The sequence below is a fragment of the Coregonus lavaretus genome (assembly GCF_964263955.1).
Source record: "Coregonus lavaretus genome assembly, chromosome: 26".
Classification (NCBI taxonomy): domain Eukaryota; kingdom Metazoa; phylum Chordata; class Actinopteri; order Salmoniformes; family Salmonidae; genus Coregonus; species Coregonus lavaretus.
This window is the reverse complement of record NC_140013.1, coordinates 37,610,002-37,627,665: the sequence shown is the minus strand read 5'-3', so window position 1 is coordinate 37,627,665 and position 17,664 is coordinate 37,610,002. Positions and strand designations below refer to the sequence as shown.

At 47.2% G+C, this 17,664-nt stretch overlaps 1 protein-coding gene across 3 annotated transcripts in view; it reads right to left on the bottom strand.

Moving 5' to 3' along the window:
• LOC311101422 (myelin-associated neurite-outgrowth inhibitor-like) overlaps nucleotides 1–17,664 on the bottom strand; it is a 62,799-nt gene that overhangs the window by 30,885 nt on the left and 14,250 nt on the right. For 2 of the 3 annotated variants that reach the window (XM_084142565.1, XM_084142566.1), the window contains exons 2-3: nucleotides 4,806–4,913; nucleotides 3,627–3,718 (exon numbers count right to left, since the gene is read on the bottom strand). In XM_084142565.1, coding sequence (XP_083998691.1) covers nucleotides 3,627–3,718; nucleotides 4,806–4,867 — 154 coding nt within the window. In that variant the 5' untranslated portion in view covers nucleotides 4,868–4,913. The remainder of the gene's footprint in view (nucleotides 1–3,626; nucleotides 3,719–4,805; nucleotides 4,914–17,664) is intronic. The other variant, XM_084142567.1, reaches the window with a different exon arrangement.

Below are 17,664 nucleotides of genomic sequence, written 5' to 3'. Positions count from 1 at the left end.
TTACAAGGAAGAATGAACATCTACCATCTACTTTCCAGCATAACAACTATGATTTGTTCTCTCTGAATAAATATTTTTTTCTCCCGCTGATTTGCTTTGGGGTCTGTGTTATTGAAGTATAACATCAACTGTTAACAGTATGTATATGTACAGTGCCGTCGGAAAGTATTCAGACCCCTTTACTTTTTCCACATTTTGTTACGTTACAGACTTATTCTAAAATTGATTAAATAAATACAAATCCTCAGCAATCTACACACAATACCCCATAATGACAAAGCGAAAACAGATGTACACGTTTGCCAATTAAAAAAACCAGAAATACCTTATTTACAAAAGTATTCAGACTCTTTGCTATGATACTCGAAATTGAGCTCAGGTGCATCCTGTTTCCATTGATCATTCTTGAGATGTTTCTACAACTTGATTGGAGTCCACCTGTGGTAACTTCAATTGATTGGACATGATTTGGTCCCACAGTTGACAGTGCATGTCAGAGCAAAAACCATGCCGTGAGGTTGAAGGAATTGTCCGTAGAGCGCAAAGACAGGATTATGTCGATGCACAGATCTGGGGAAGGGTCCCAAAACATTTCTGCAGCATTGAAAGTGCATTGAAAGTCCCCAAAAACACAGTGGCCTCCATTATTCTTAAATGGAAGAAGATTGGAACCACCAAGACTCTTCCTAGAGCTGGCCGCCTGGCCAAACTGAGCAATCGGGGGAGAAGGGCCTTGGTCAGGGAGGTGACCAAGAGCACGATGGTCACTCTTACAGAGCTCTAGCGTTCCTCTGTGGAGATGGGAGAACCTTCCAGAAGGACAACCATCTCTGCAGCACTCCACCAATCAGGCCTTCATGGTAGAGTGACCAGACGGAAGCCACTCCTCAGTAAAAAGGCACATGACAGCCCGCTTGGAGTTTGCCAAAAGGCACCTAAAGACTCTCAAACCATGAGAAACAAGATTCTCTGGCCTGATGAAACCAAGTCTGAACTCTTTGGCCTGAATGCCAAGCGTCACGTCTGGAGGAAACCTGGCATCATCCCTACGGTAAAGCATGGTGGTGGCAGAATCATGCTGTGGGGATGTTTTCCCGCAGCAGGGACTGGGAGACTAGTCAGGATCGAGGCAAAGATGAACGGAGCAAAGTACAGAGAGATCCTTGATGAAAGCCTGCTCCAAAGCTCTCAGGACCTCAGACTGGGGTGAAGGTTCACCTTCCAACAGGACAACAACCCTAAGCACACAGCCAAGACAACGCAGGAGTGGCTTCGGGACAAGTCTCTGAATGTCCTTGAGTGGCCCAGCCAGAGCCCAGACTTAAACCTGATCGAACATCTCTGGAGAGACCTGAAAATAGCTGTGCAGCAACTCTCCCCATTCAATCTGACAGAGCTTGAGAGGAACTGCAGAGAAGAATGGGAGAAACTCCCCAAATACAGGTGTGCCAAGCTTGTAGCATCATACCCAAGAAGACACAAGGCTGTAATCGCTGCCAAAGGTGCTTCAACAAAGTACTGAGTAAAGGGTCTGAATACTTATGTAAATGTGATATTTCCGTTTTTATTTTTTTGTAAATGAGCAAAAATGTATAAAAACAGTTTTTGCTTTGTAATTATGGGGTATTGTGTGTAGATTGATGAGGAAAAAAACGATTTAATCAATTTTAGAATAAGGCTGTAACCTAACAAAATGTGGAAAAAGTCAAGGGGTCCGAATACTTTCTGAAGGCACTGTATATCTGTGTGTGGTAAGTGGAGGTGACAGCTGTGTGGTTGGGGACAGTCATAAATGGTGGATGTCACACTCTTTCCCATCACACTGACATACAGGCCCAGTAATAACATCCCTGTTATAATGAATGGTTGTAGAGGAGATGGTTGTAGAGGAGAAGGTTGTAGAGGAGACCGCTCACTTCCTGAAAGTCTGCTGTCGGCGTAGGGATTAAGGGTGTGAACGTTTAAAAGTTAAAACTTTTAAACGAACGACTGGGATCATTAAACATGAAGGAAAATTGTACCAAATTAAAATCACAGCTGGCTCACCTGCTCTTTCTCTTCACTAACGATGCCAGTGTGTGTTCAGTTTTCGGTCTGTTGCGTGTAGAAAATCCTAGCCTATTCAGTAATGATAGGCCCTGCTTTACTGAAGTTGCGAGACATTACAAGCCAAGAAATTGGTTGGCCACCAGAAAGACGGAGTCAGAACCGTGCACTAGGCCTATCTTATCGGCAATCAAAATCTTTATCTCGCAATAGAATGCTGTATTTTGCAATAGAATGCTGTATTTTGCAATACAGCATTCTATTGCGAGATAAAGCTTTTGATTGCCGATAAGATAGGCCTAGTGCACGGTTCTGACTCCGTCTTTCTGGTGGCCAACCTGCCTATACTGTGCCCCTCCTCGCTCTCTCCGTCCCTCGCTAGTTCTCTATGAAAGATGCAAGGTTTGTGTTCTTGGAAGTACGGCAACTAATCAGTCTCCTCCGTTCCAAAAATACTGAATGTTAGGATTCGACTCCTACCGACTCCTTTCTTTTTCTCCCTTTTGTGTGTATTTTACCCCCTTTTTCTCCCCAATTTTCTATCTTGTCTCATCGCTGCAACTCCCCAACGGGCTCGGGAGAGGTGAAGGTGGAGTCATGTGTCCTCCTAAACATGACCCGTCTAACCGCGCTTCTTAACACCCGCCAGCTTAACCCGGAAGCAAGCTGCACCAATGTGTCGGAGGAAACACTGTTCAACTGGCGACCGGGGTCAGCCTGCAGGCACCCGGCCCGCCACTAGGAGTCGCTAGAGCGCGATGAGCCAAGTAAAGCTCCACCGGCCAAACCCTCCCCTAACCCGGACGACGCTGGGCCAATTGTGCGCCGTCCTATGGGACTCCCGGCCACGGCCGTTTGTAGCACAGCCCGGGAATGAACCCCGGTCTGTAGTAACGCCTCTAGCACTGTGATGCAGTACCTTAAACCGCTGCGCCACTCGGGAGGCCCGATGTGTTTTCATTCTACTTCATGACTGTAAGTCGCTTTGGATAAAAGCGTCTGCTAAATGGCATATTATTATTATTATATTATACATGTCTTGGTAAGTGACGGTATTTAACAAACTTTAAAGTACTTTTTTAGGAGAGAGTGGTAAGCGCACAGGAAGTGGCTTTCCTTTACAGACAAGTAAAATCACCGTTCAGTGGCACTTCGAAACAATCTTCAGAGGTTTCGTGTCGGCATTTAAAAAGCCGTAGTGTACCCTTACAGACGAACAAACATGCCGTAGCCGACGCGCTTTCAAGGGTATATGACTAGGGTACATAGAACTTCACTTCCCGGCCCTAGGGGTCATACATACGTAATAGGACCATTATTCTGTATTGTGAATTGATGTGGAATTTTATGATTTTTTTTCTTATTGTTTTAACAGAAAGATTATAATAAATGGCAATTTAAATGTTAACCAAAATTGTCCATTTGTCACATTCCTAGTAGGGATCCGGCATGGCACATCTTAGACCAGACAGATCTGTTTAATTCTGTCATTTCTGTCTACCGTTAGCTAACCCAATCACTTCAGTTTGATTAGAGTGTGTTGATTGGTGTTTGGGAGCAAGGTAATGTATGTGTCTCACCTGTGTAGGCCATGTTCTTGGGGTTACCATAGGGAGATCCAGGCTGAACTGGATTGTAGAGAGGATTCATACTGCTGGATAATCTGTTCTTACTGAGGGGGAGGGGAGATAGGGGGAGAGAGATAGGGGATAGGGGGAGAGAGACAGGGGACAGGGAGAGAGGAGGAGGTAGGGAGAGAGAGGGGGGGATAGGAGGAGGTAGGGAGAGAGAGGGGGATAGGGGGAGAGAGGAGGAGGTAGGGAGAGAGAGGAGGTAGGGAGAGAGAGGGGAATGGGGGGTGAGAGGAGGAGGTAGGGAGAGAGAGAGAGAGGGGGATAGGGGGAGAGAGGAGGAGGTAGAGAGAGAGAGAGGGGGATGGGGGAGAGAGAGGGGGGGATATGGGGAGAGAGAGGGGGGGATATGGGGAGAGGAGGTAGGGAGAGAGGGGGGATGGGTGGAGAGAGGGGGGATGGGTGGAGAGAGGAGGTAGGAAGAGAGAGTGGGTTGGGGAGAGAGGAGGTAGGGAGAGAGGGGGATGGGGAGAGAGGAGGTAGGGAGAGAGAGGGGGATGGGGAGAGAGGAGGTGGTAGGGAGAGAGAGGGAGAGAGAGCGAGACAGAGAGACAGGGGACAAGGAGGGGAGGGGAGGGGACATATTAGAGCGTATAGAAGAAAAGTTACTTAGTCAAAAACAACAGGACAAGCCCAGTCTCTTTCTCACACTACCTACATTCATAGAGAGGAGATGAACAGAGCGAATCATACCGTTTATAACACCCTCATAATGTGTGTACTTACCTCTTCCTACTAGGTAGGTCTTACTGGTGTGAGTGTGTCTGGTTGGTAAGTGTATATATCTCATGTGTGTTTGCTTAGTGCATAGAAAGTATGAGTTGGTGTGTGTGTTTTACCTCTTGTACATGTCTGGTGTGTATGTGTGTCACTAGTAGTACCACTTGTGAGTGTCTTGTGTGTGTGTTTTGTACCTCTGGTGTGTGTGTGTGTGTGTGTGTGTGTGTGTGTATTGTACCTCTGGTGTGTGTGTGTGTATTGTACCTCTGGTGTGTGTGTGTGTATTGTACCTCTGGTGTGTGTGTGTGTGTGTATTGTACCTCTGGTGTGTGTGTGTGTGTGTGTATTGTACCTCTGGTGTGTGTGTATTGTCCCTCTGGTGTGTGTGTGAGTGTGTGTGTGTCGTACCTCTTGTGCGTGTCTGGTTGGTACATGAAACTGTATTTGTCAGTGGGGTGCCCGCTCGCCATTCTCGCTGTATGCAAATGAGGAAGAGGTGGGAGTGGATATGCAAATCTGAAATTAAAACAGCAACATAACATGATTATAATGAACACAGCCAAGAAAAACACAGCAAAGCAAGCACATCAATCACAGTCATGGTAGAGGTGTGTGTTTGCTTATGTCAGGGTTTTTTATGCTGAACGGTTGTACTGATGTGTGTGTGTGTGTGTGTGTGTGTGTGTGTGTGTGTGTGTGTGTGTGTGTGTGTGTGTGTGTGTGTGTGTGTGTGTGAGAGAGAGAGTTGCATGTTCATGCTTGTTCGTAGTAGGAATGGTTGTATTAATTTATGTGTGTGTATGTACACTGAGTGTACATAACATTAGGAACACCTGCGCTTTCCAAGAGATAGACTGACCAGGTGAAAGCTATGATCCCTTATTGGTGTCACCTGTTAAATCCACTTCAAATCAGTGTAGATGAAGGGGAGGAGACAGGTTAAAGATGGATTTTTAAACCTTGAGACATTTGAGACATGGATTGTGTATGTGTTCCATTTAGAGGGTGAATGGGCAAGATAAAATATTTAAGTGCCTTTGAACGGGGTATGGTAGTAGGTGCCAGGCGCACAAGTTTGAGTGTGTCAAGAACTGCAACGCTGCTGGGTTTTACACGCTCAACAGTTTCCTGTGTGTATCAAGAATGCTCCACCACCCAAAGGACATCCAGCCAACTTGACGGAACTGTGGGAAGCATTGGAGTCAACATGGGCCAGCATCCCTGTGGGAAGCATTGGAGTCAACATGGGCCAGCATCCCTGTGGGAAGCATTGGAGTCAACATGGGCCAGCATCCCTGTGGGAAGCATTGGAGTCAACATGGGCCAGCATCCCTGTGGAACGCTTACGACACCTTGTAGAGTCCATGCCCCGGCAAATTGAAGCTGTTCTGAGGGCAAAAGGGGGTGCAACTCAACATTAGGAAGGTGTTCTTAATGTTGAGTATCCTCAATGTACACTGCTCAAAAAAATAAAGGGAACACTTAAACAACACAATGTAACTCCAAGTCAATCACACTTCTGTGAAATCAAACTGTCCACTTAGGAAGCAACACTGATTGACAATATATTTCATATGCTGTTGTGCAAATGGAATAGACAACAGGTGGAAATTATAGGCAATTAGCAAGACACCCCCAATAAAGGAGTGGTTCTGCAGGTGGTGACCACAGACCACTTCTCAGTTCCTATGCTTCCTGGCTGATGTTTTGGTCACTTTTGAATGCTGGCGGTGCTTTCACTCTAGTGGTAGCATGAGACTGAGTCTACAACCCACACAAGTGGCTCAGGTAGTGCAGCTCATCCAGGATGGCACATCAATACGAGCTGTGGCAAGAAGGTTTGCTGTGTCTGTCAGCGTAGTGTCCAGAGCATGGAGGCGCTACCAGGAGACAGGCCAGTACATCAGGAGACGTGGAGGAGGCCGTAGGAGGGCAACAACCCAGCAGCAGGACTGCTACCTCCGCCTTTGTGCAAGGAGGAGCACTGCCAGAGCCCTGCAAAATGACCTCCAGCAGGCCACAAATGTGCATGTGTCTGCTCAAACGGTCAGAAACAGACTCCATGAGGGTGGTATGAGGGCCCGACGTCCACAGGTGGCGGTTGTGCTTACAGCCCAACACCGTGCAGGACGTTTGTCATTTGCCAGAGAACACCAAGATTGGCAAATTCGCCACTGGTGCCCTGTGCTCTTCACAGATGAAAGCAGGTTCACACTGAGCACGTGACAGACGTGACAGAGTCTGGAGACGCCGTGGAGAACGTTCTGCTGCCTGCAACATCCTCCAGCATGACCGGCTTGGCGGTGGGTCAGTCATGGTGTGGGGTGGCATTTCTTTGGGGGGCCGCACAGCCCTCCATGTGCTCGCCAGAGGTAGCCTGACTGCCATTAGGTACCGAGATGAGATCCTCAGACCCCTTGTGAGACCATATGCTGGTGCGGTTGGCCCTGGGTTCCTCCTAATGCAAGACAATGCTAGACCTCATGTGGCTGGAGTGTGTCAGCAGTTCCTGCAGGAGGAAGGCATTGATGCTATGGACTGGCCTGCCCGTTCCCCAGACCTGAATCCAATTGAGCACATCTGGGATATCATGTCTCGCTCCATCCACCAATGCCACGTTGCACCACAGACTGTCCAGGAGTTGGCGGATGCTTTAGTCCAGGTCTGGGAGGAGATCCCTCAGGAGACCATCCGCCACCTCATCAGGAGCATGCCCAGGCATTGTAGGGAGGTCATACAGGCACGTGGAGGCCACACACACTACTGAGCCTCATTTTGACTTGTTTTAAGGACATTACATCAAAGTTGGATCAGCCTGTAGTGTGGTTTTCCACTTTAATTTTGAGTGTGACTCCAAATCCAGACCTCCATGGGTTGATACATTTGATTTCCATTGATCATTTTGGTGTGATTTTGTTGTCAGCACATACAACTATGTAAAGAAAAAAGTATTTAATAAGATTATTTCATTCATTCAGATCTAGGATGTGTTATTTTAGTGTTCCCTTTATTTTTTTGAGCAGTGTATATGTATACGTGTGTGTGTATGTCCATGCAATGCACAGGAGGAAGCAAAGCAAACACACCACCAGCCAGTGAGAAGGCACAGAAACAGAGAGAGAGAGAGAGAGAGAGAGAGACACGAGAGAGCGAGACAGAGCGAGGGAGAGCGAGCGCGAGAGAGAGAGAGCGCGAGAGAGAGCGCGAGAGAGAGAGCGAGCGCGAGAGAGAGTGAGAGACAGAGAGAGAGTGAGAGACAGAGAGAGAGTGAGAGACAGACAGAGACAGAGCGAGAGAGAGAGGAAGAGAGAGCGAGAGAGAAAGAAGGAGAGAGAGAGGAAGAGAGAGAATATAGGGGTTTACCAAATCATCCACCAAGCAACGGATCAATACACAGATGAGCTAATCACAGCAAAATGTGTGTATGTGTATGTGTATGTGTGTGTGTGTGTGCCTGTCAGTCAATATGGTGATTTGTGTGTTCCCATCTGTATTTTACTGCATTGTGAAGACTGCATAAATGTAATTTAGTGTGGAGTGTGTGTGTTGTGTGCTATTCTGCTGTGTGTGTGTGTGTTGTTCCACTCGGTGTCTGATTAATCAGGCCTAGACAGGATCACCTTGAGCTGCTGCTAGAAAATGAAGGTGCCCCCCAAGTGCTCTATATCCCTCCATCTCTCCCCTAGTGCTCTACATCCCTCCATCTCTCTCTCCCCCCTAGTGCTCTACATCCCTCCATCTCTCTCTCCCCCCTAGTGCTCTACATCCCTCCATCTCTCTCTCTCCCCCTAGTGCTCTACATCCCTCCATCTCTCTCTCTCCCCCTAGTGCTCTACATCTCTCTCTCTCTCCCCCCTAGTGCTCTACATCCCTCCATCTCTCTCTCCCCCCTAGTGCTCTACATCCCTCCATCTCTCTCCCCCCTAGTGCTCTACATCCCTCCATCTCTCTCTCTCCCCCCTAGTGCTCTACATCCCTCTCTCTCTCTCTCCCCCCTAGTGCTCTACATCCCTCCATCTCTCTCTACCCTAGTGCTCTACATCCCTCCATCTCTCTCTCTCCCCCCTAGTGCTCTACATCCCTCCATCTCTCTCCCTCCCCCCTAGTGCTCTACATCCCTCCATCTCTCTCTCTCCCCCCTAGTGCTCTACATCCCCCTCTCTCTCTCTCCCCCCTAGTGCTCTACATCCCTCCATCTCACTCTACCCCCTAGTGCTCTACATCCCTCCATCTCTCTCTCTCCCCCCTAGTGCTCTACATCCCTCCATCTCTCTCCCTCTCCCCTAGTGCTCTACATCCCTCCATCTCTCTCTCTCCCCCCTAGTGCTCTACATCCCTCCATCTCTCTCTACCCTAGTGCTCTACATCCCTCCATCTCTCTCTCTCCCCCCTAGTGCTCTACATCCCTCCATCTCTCTCTCCCCCCTAGTGCTCTACATCCCTCCATCTCTCTCTCTCCCCCCTAGTGCTCTACATCCCTCCATCTCTCTCTCTCCCCCCTAGTGCTCTACATCTCTCTCTCTCTCCCCCCTAGTGCTCTACATCCCTCCATCTCTCTCTCCCCCCTAGTGCTCTACATCCCTCCATCTCTCTCTCTCCCCCCTAGTGCTCTACATCCCTCCATCTCTCTCCCCCCTAGTGCTCTACATCCCTCCATCTCTCTCTCTCTCCCCTAGTGCTCTACATCCCTCCATCTCTCTCTCCCCCCTAGTGCTCTACATCCCTCCATCTCTCTCTCCCCCCTAGTGCTCTACATCCCTCCATCTCTCTCTACCCTAGTGCTCTACATCCCTCCATCTCTCTCTCCCCCCAAGTGCTCTACATCCCTCCATCTCCCTCTCTCCCCCCTAGTGCTCTACATCCCTCCATCTCTCTCTCTCTCCCCTAGTGCTCTACATCCCTCCATCTCTCTCTCCCCCCTAGTGCTCTACATCCCTCCCTCCATCTCTCTCTCCCCCCTAGTGCTCTACATCCCTCCATCTCTCTCTCCCCCCTAGTGCTCTACATCCCTCCATCTCTCTCTCCCCCCTAGTGCTCTACATCCCTCCATCTCTCTCTCTCCCCTAGTGCTCTACATCCCTCCATCTCTCTCTCCCCCCTAGTGCTCTACATCCCTCCCTCCATCTCTCTCTCCCCCCTAGTGCCCTACATCCCTCCATCTCTCTCTCCCCCCTAGTGCTCTACATCCCTCCATCTCTCTCTCTCCCCTAGTGCTCTACATCCCTCCATCTCTCTCTCTCCCCCCTAGTGCTCTACATCCCTCCATCTCTCTCTCTCCCCCCTAGTGCTCTACATCCCTCCATCTCTCTCTCTCCCCCCTAGTGCTCTACATCCCTCCATCTCTCTCTCCCCTAGTGCTCTACATCCCTCCATCTCTCTCTCCCCCCTAGTGCTCTACATCCCTCCATCTCTCTCTCTCCCCCCTAGTGCTCTACATCCCTCCATCTCTCTCTCTCCCCCCTAGTGCTCTACATCTCTCTCTCTCTCCCCCCTAGTGCTCTACATCCCTCCATCTCTCTCTCCCCCCTAGTGCTCTACATCCCTCCATCTCTCTCTCTCCCCCCTAGTGCTCTACATCCCTCCATCTCTCTCCCCCCTAGTGCTCTACATCCCTCCATCTCTCTCTCTCTCCCCTAGTGCTCTACATCCCTCCATCTCTCTCTCCCCCCTAGTGCTCTACATCCCTCCATCTCTCTCTCCCCCCTAGTGCTCTACATCCCTCCATCTCTCTCTACCCTAGTGCTCTACATCCCTCCATCTCTCTCTACCCTAGTGCTCTACATCCCTCCATCTCTCTCTCCCCCCAAGTGCTCTACATCCCTCCATCTCCCTCTCTCCCCCCTAGTGCTCTACATCCCTCCATCTCTCTCTCTCTCCCCTAGTGCTCTACATCCCTCCATCTCTCTCTCCCCCCTAGTGCTCTACATCCCTCCCTCCATCTCTCTCTCCCCCCTAGTGCTCTACATCCCTCCATCTCTCTCTCCCCCCTAGTGCTCTACATCCCTCCATCTCTCTCTCCCCCCTAGTGCTCTACATCCCTCCATCTCTCTCTCTCCCCTAGTGCTCTACATCCCTCCATCTCTCTCTCCCCCCTAGTGCTCTACATCCCTCCCTCCATCTCTCTCTCCCCCCTAGTGCCCTACATCCCTCCATCTCTCTCTCCCCCCTAGTGCTCTACATCCCTCCATCTCTCTCTCCCCCCTAGTGCTCTACATCCCTCCATCTCTCTCTACCCTAGTGCTCTACATCCCTCCATCTCTCTCTACCCTAGTGCTCTACATCCCTCCATCTCTCTCTCCCCCCAAGTGCTCTACATCCCTCCATCTCCCTCTCTCCCCCCTAGTGCTCTACATCCCTCCATCTCTCTCTCTCTCCCCTAGTGCTCTACATCCCTCCATCTCTCTCTCCCCCCTAGTGCTCTACATCCCTCCCTCCATCTCTCTCTCCCCCCTAGTGCTCTACATCCCTCCATCTCTCTCTCCCCCCTAGTGCTCTACATCCCTCCATCTCTCTCTCCCCCCTAGTGCTCTACATCCCTCCATCTCTCTCTCTCCCCTAGTGCTCTACATCCCTCCATCTCTCTCTCCCCCCTAGTGCTCTACATCCCTCCCTCCATCTCTCTCTCCCCCCTAGTGCCCTACATCCCTCCATCTCTCTCTCCCCCCTAGTGCTCTACATCCCTCCATCTCTCTCTCTCCCCTAGTGCTCTACATCCCTCCATCTCTCTCTCTCCCCCCTAGTGCTCTACATCCCTCCATCTCTCTCTCTCCCCCCTAGTGCTCTACATCCCTCCATCTCTCTCTCTCCCCCCTAGTGCTCTACATCCCTCCATCTCTCTCTCCCCTAGTGCTCTACATCCCTCCATCTCTCTCTCCCCCCTAGTGCTCTACATCCCTCCATCTCTCTCTCTCCCCCCTAGTGCTCTACATCCCTCCATCTCTCTCTCTCCCCTAGTGCTCTACATCCCTCCATCTCTCCCCCCTAGTGCTCTACATCCCTCCATCTCTCTCCCCCCTAGTGCTCTACATCCCTCCATCTCTCTCTCTCCCCCCTAGTGCTCTACATCCCTCCATCTCTCTCTCTCCCCCCTAGTGCTCTACATCCCTCCATCTCTCTCTCTCCCCCCAAGTGCTCTACATCACTCCATCTCTCTCTCTCCCCCCTAGTGCTCTACATCCCTCCAGCTCTCTCTCTCCCCCCTAGTGCTCTACATCCCTCCATCTCTCTCTCTCCCCCCTAGTGCTCTACATCCCTCCATCTCTCTCTCTCTCCCGTAGTGCTCTACATCCCTCCATCTCTCTCTCTCCCCCCAAGTGCTCTACATCCCTCCATCTCTCTCTCTCCCCCTAGTGCTCTACATCCCTCCATCTCTCTCTCTCCCCCAAGTGCTCTACATCCCTCCATCTCTCTCTCCCCCCCAGTGCTCTACATCCCTCCATCTCTCTCTCCCCCCTAGTGCTCTACATCCCTCCATCTCTCTCTCTCCCCCCTAGTGCTCTACATCCTCCCTCCATCTCCCTCTCTCCCCCCAGTGCTCTATATCCCTCCATCTCTCTCTCTCCCCCCTAGTGCTCTACATCCCTCCCTCCATCTCTCTCTCCCCCAGTGCTCTACATCCCTCCCTCCATCTCTCTCTCTCCCCCCTAGTGCTCTACATCCCTCCCTCCATCTCTCTCTCCCCCCTAGTGCTCTACATCTCTCTCTCTCTCTCTCTCTCTCACTGCCTCTTTCTAGCTCCCTTGTTAGTGGGCTTAGACTTTCTACAAGGCTACTGAAAATGTGTTGCGTTTTCAATAAATAGGCCTATGGTGTTGCAATATGAACATGTTAAAATGCAGTGTTCAAATGTACTCTTTTTTTCAAAAAAATTTAATGAATGCATTAAACTTTAAGCCTGATACTTACCATAAACAGACAATTACATTCACACTTAACCCTACCATACTGTAATAGACTAGCAAACCTCCTTGTTAAGGAATGTGATTTATTTTCTTAAATTGCTTGTAAATATTTTATGTTTTTATTATGTTGTATTTGTATTTTTTTGGCAAATAATGCTTTTTAGCCTATTCATTGATGTAAATACCTGTTGATGTAAATACATTTGACCGGTCATGCTTATTGGTCTCTGGGTTAATTTGCATAATTTAGTGGAATTAAATCGCTGTGTGTATATTCATTATGTATCTTATTTATCACATGTGCAAGCATACAGATACAGAGCCTTGGAGGCGAAAAACTGTCAGACAGCGCTTTTATAAGCCCAATCATTGCGCAACAATTCTAAATGATCAGTCTATAATTTTAATGGTAGGTTTATTTGAACAGTGAAAGACAGAATAACAACAACAAAATCCAGAAAAATGCATGTGAAAAATGTTATAAATTGATTTGCATTTTAATGAGGGAAATGATGGCAAAACCCTTTTTGGCAATCACAGAGGTCAGACGTTTCTTGTAGTTGGCCACCAGATTTGCACACATCTCAGGAGCGATTTTGTTCCACTCCTCTTTGCAGATCTTCTCCAAATCATTAAGGTTTCGAGGCTGACGTTTGGCAACTCGAACCTTCAGCTCCCTACACAGATTTTCTATGGGATTAAGGTCTGGAGACTGGCTGGGCCACTCCAGGACCTTAATGTGCTTCTTCTTGAGCCACTCCTTTGTTGCCTTGACCGTGTGTTTTGGGTCATTGTCATGCTGGAATACCCATCCACGACCCATTTTCAATGCCCTGGCTGAGGGAAGGAGGTTCTCACCCAAGATTTGACAGTACATGGCCCCGTCCATCGTCCCTTTGATCGGTGAAGTTATCCTGTCCCCTTAGCAGAAAAACACTCCCAAAGCATAATGTTTCCACCTCCATGTTTGACGGTGGGGATGGTGTTCTTGGGGTCATAGGCAGCATTCCTCCTCCTCCAAACACGGCGAGTTGAGTTGATGCCAAAGAGCTCAATTTTGGTCTCATCTGACCACAACACTTTCACACAGTTCTCCTCTGAATCATTCAGATGTTCATTGGCAAACTTCAGACGGTCCTGTATATGTGCTTTCTTGAGCAGGGGGACCTTGCGGGCGCTGCAGGATTTCAGTCCTTCACTGTGTAGTGTGTTACCAATTGTTTTCTTGGTGACTATGGTCCCAGCTGCCTTGAGATCATTGACAAGATCCTCCCGTGTAGTTCTGGGCTGATTCTTCACCGTTCTCATGATCACTGCAACTCCACGAGGTGAGATCTTGCATGGAGCCCCAGGCCGAGGGAGATTGACAGTTAATTTGTGTTTCTTCCATTTGCGAATAATCGCACCAACTGTTGTCACCTTCTCACCAAGCTGCTTGGCGATGGTCTTGTAGCCCATTCCAGCCTTGTGTAGGTCTACAATCTTGTCCCTGACATCCTTGGAGAGCTCTTTGGTCTTGGCCATGGTGGATAGTTTGGAATCTGATTGATTGATTGCTTCTGTGGACAGGTGTCTTTTATACAGGTAACAAGCTGAGATTAGGATCATTCCCTTTAAGAGTGTGCTCCTAATCTCAGCTTGTTACCTGTATAAAAAGACACCTGGGAGCCAGAAATCTTTCTGTTTGAGAGGGGGTCAAATAGTTATTTCCCTCATTAAAATGCAAATCAATTTATAACATTTTTGACATGCGTTATTCTGTCTCTCACTGTTCAAATAAACCTACCATTAAAATTATAGACTGATAATTTCTTTGTCAGTGGGCAAACATACAAAATCAGCAGGGGATCAAATACTTTTTTCCCCTCACTGTATATGTATATATATATATATATATATATTTGCGAGAGAAAAAAACAAATGGGGGATTGGAACTTACAATCTATCTGCAATATTAAAGCTGATCTACCCCCTGTAAAAAAATAAAAATAAAAAATAAGAATGGGTATGTAAACCAGGTATTTAAAAAGTTTAAAGTCTTGGTTGAAAATGTGCGATCCGCAATTCAGTCATCATGGAAGAGCGTACCTTGAAAATCAGTCTAGTCTGTTGTGCTAGTCTGTTGCGCTAGTGTGTTGCGGTAAAACCATGTGCAGTTATAATGAGCAAAACAACATCGAATGTTGGCTTCAACTTGGTTTTCCATTCAAAGCGTTCACGGTTTTTGGTCACTTTCTCATTTTAAAACATGATACAGTAACCCTCAATAACTCTTCAACATCTCAAATGGTGAGACTGACTAACTACCACATGGACAGACTTCATTAGTGTGTTTGTGTCAGGAGCATGTTGCCTATTTAGTTAGGCAATGCCCGCATTATTCTGACATATTTTAGAATGTGAAAATAATGTAGGGCTGTCCCAGACCAACAAAAAAAAAATTGGTCGACTGAGAGTCGTCTGTATTTTTCCATATATAGACACACCCAATATTTTAATACAATCAACAATAGGTAGGTTACTGAGCTTGTCTGATGCTTTAAGCACTGATATTACAAATGAAGACACTAATTACTAAAGAGGGAGCCAGATATCAATATAGCCTAACAAGAAGAAAGAAACCTGTTCCCGCTGCTGCTAGTCTTTGCAGATTCTGCCGTTATGCTCCTAAAGTTGCCGGTAATAGGCTACACCAGCGGTCGGCAACCTTTTCCAATTGGAGGGCCAAGTTATAGTACCATTTCTACTGATCTGCGTGCCAGTCTTCATATCTCAAAATCAATGTCATGTGGTTAATCAAAATTCGATCTAGATGAAAATGATACAAATTTAAAAAATGTACTTCTATTGCCAATATGTACAAATAGCCTACATAAACAAACAAATAAAAACATTGCAGCCTGCAGGTAGGAAATATCCTGAATAAATACATATCCTATAAATCACATTGGCTAAGCATGGCCTGTCTGCAAGGAACTTGAATTTTTTTTTTAACTACCGGTATTAACTTGATCCAGCCCGATTGCGCTAGCAAACTTGAAACATTGTATAAAAATCAGAGTTTCCCTGGGCGCTCAGTTTCCTGCGCCAGTGAGCTCCGGACAGACAGACACTGCTGTAGACTATTTGCGCAAGGGATAAGAAGTAATTCAGGTAGGCCTATTTTATGAAGTTTCCACCGGATCAGAGCATGACATTTTTCTCCCCTTTCATGATGAGTGGTTATGGAAAGGGGGAGAGCTGGAAAGATTTTTCAAATAGGCTACATTGAGGAATTTTGGTCATTCTCAATGGATGTAAAAACAGACTTTGTTTACTAGCTGTTTGAGGCAAAGAAAACATTTATTTGAAAAGCTCCACAGCTCATTAGTGGTGGTGAGTTAAGACAATCAGAAATACAGTGGGGAAAAAAAATATTTAGTCAGTCACCAATTGTGCAAGTTCTCCCACTTAAAAAGATGAGAGAGGCCTGTAATTTTCATCATAGGTACACGTCAACTATGACAGACGAAATTAGAAAAAAAATCCAGAAAATCACATTGTAGGATTTTTAATGATTTTATTTCCAAATTATGGTGGAAAATAAGTATTTGGTCAATAACAAAAGTTTCTCAATACTTTGTTATATACCCTTTGTTGGCAATGACACAGGTGAAACGTTTTCTGTAAGTCTTCACAAGGTTTTCACACACTGTTGCTGGTATTTTGGCCCATTCCTCCATGCAGATCTCCTCTAGAGCAGTGATGTTTTGGGGCTGTCGCTGGGCAACACAGACTTTCAACTCCCTCCAAAGATTTTCTATGGGGTTGAGATCTGGAGACTGGCTAGGCCACTCCAGGACCTTGAAATGATTCTTACGAAGCCACTCCTTCGTTGCCCGGGCGGTGTGTTTGGGATCATTGTCATGCTGAAAGACCCAGCCACGTTTCATCTTCAATGCCCTTGCTGATGGAAGGAGGTTTTCACTCAAAATCTCACGATACATGGCCCCATTCATTCTTTCCTTTACACGGATCAGTCGTCCTGGTCCCTTTGCAGAAAAACAGCCCCAAAGCATGATGTTTCCACCCCCATGCTTCACAGTAGGTATGGTGTTCTTTGGATGCAACTCAGCATTCTTTGTCCTCCAAACACGACGAGTTGAGTTTTTACCAAAAAGTTATATTTTGGTTTCATCTGACCATATGACATTCTCCCAATCCTCTTCTGGATCATCCAAATGCACTCTAGCAAACTTCAGACGGGCCTGGACATGTACTGGCTTAAGCAGGGGGACACGTCTTGCACTGCAGGATTTGAGTCCCTGGTGGCGTAGTGTGTTACTGATGGTAGGCTTTGTTACTTTGGTCCCAGCTCTCTGCAGGTCATTCACTAGGTCCCCCCGTGTGGTTCTGGGATTTTTGCTCACCGTTCTTGTGATCATTTTGACCCCACAGAGTGAGATCTTGCGTGGAGCCCCAGATCGAGGGAGATTATCAGTGGTCTTGTATGTCTTCCATTTCCTAATAGTTGCTCCCACAATTGATTTCTTCAAACCAAGCTGCTTACCTATTGCAGATTCAGTGATCCCAGCCTGGTGCAGGTCTACAATTTTGTTTTTGGTGTCCTTTGACAGCTCTTTGGTCTTGGCCATAGTGGAGTGTGGAGTTTGACTGTTTGAGGTTGTGGACAGGTGTCTTTTATACTGATAACAAGTTCAAACAGGTGCCATTAATACAGGTAACGAGTGGAGGACAGAGGAGCCTCTTAAAGAAGAAGTTACAGGTCTGTGAGAGCCAGAAATCTTGCTTGTTTGTAGGTGACCAAATACTTATTTTCCACCATAATTTGCAAATAAATTAATAAAAAATCCTACAATGGGATTTTCTGGATTTTTTTTCCTCAGTTTGTCTGTCATAGTTGACGTGTACCTATGATGAAAATTACAGGCCTCTCTCATCTTTTTAAGTGGGAGAACTTGCACAATTGGTGGCTGACTAAATAATTTTTTTCCCCACTGTAGTATCAGATCCCCAAATGGGCACATTTATAGGCCTACATTTGTGTGCCAGGCCAGGTAGCCTAGGCCTATTTCTAAGCGTAATCAGGTGCATGTCCTTACTCAAGATTTACAGGAGCGCTCCAAACAAAAGACAATGAATAAATTGACAACTCGTAAATGGAATGAAATAAACCAAAACTTTTTCTCACAAGTGTAGCATAGGTTGTGCACTCTGCAAAACAACGTGTCCACTCCCTACAATGACAACGGTAAGACTGTAATAATAATATATTGAATGCACTAACAGAAATGACTGTAACCAAACAAAAACTGTAGATGATAAATGATGGTAATTAATGGTAAAAGTAGTAATGGTGGCAGTAC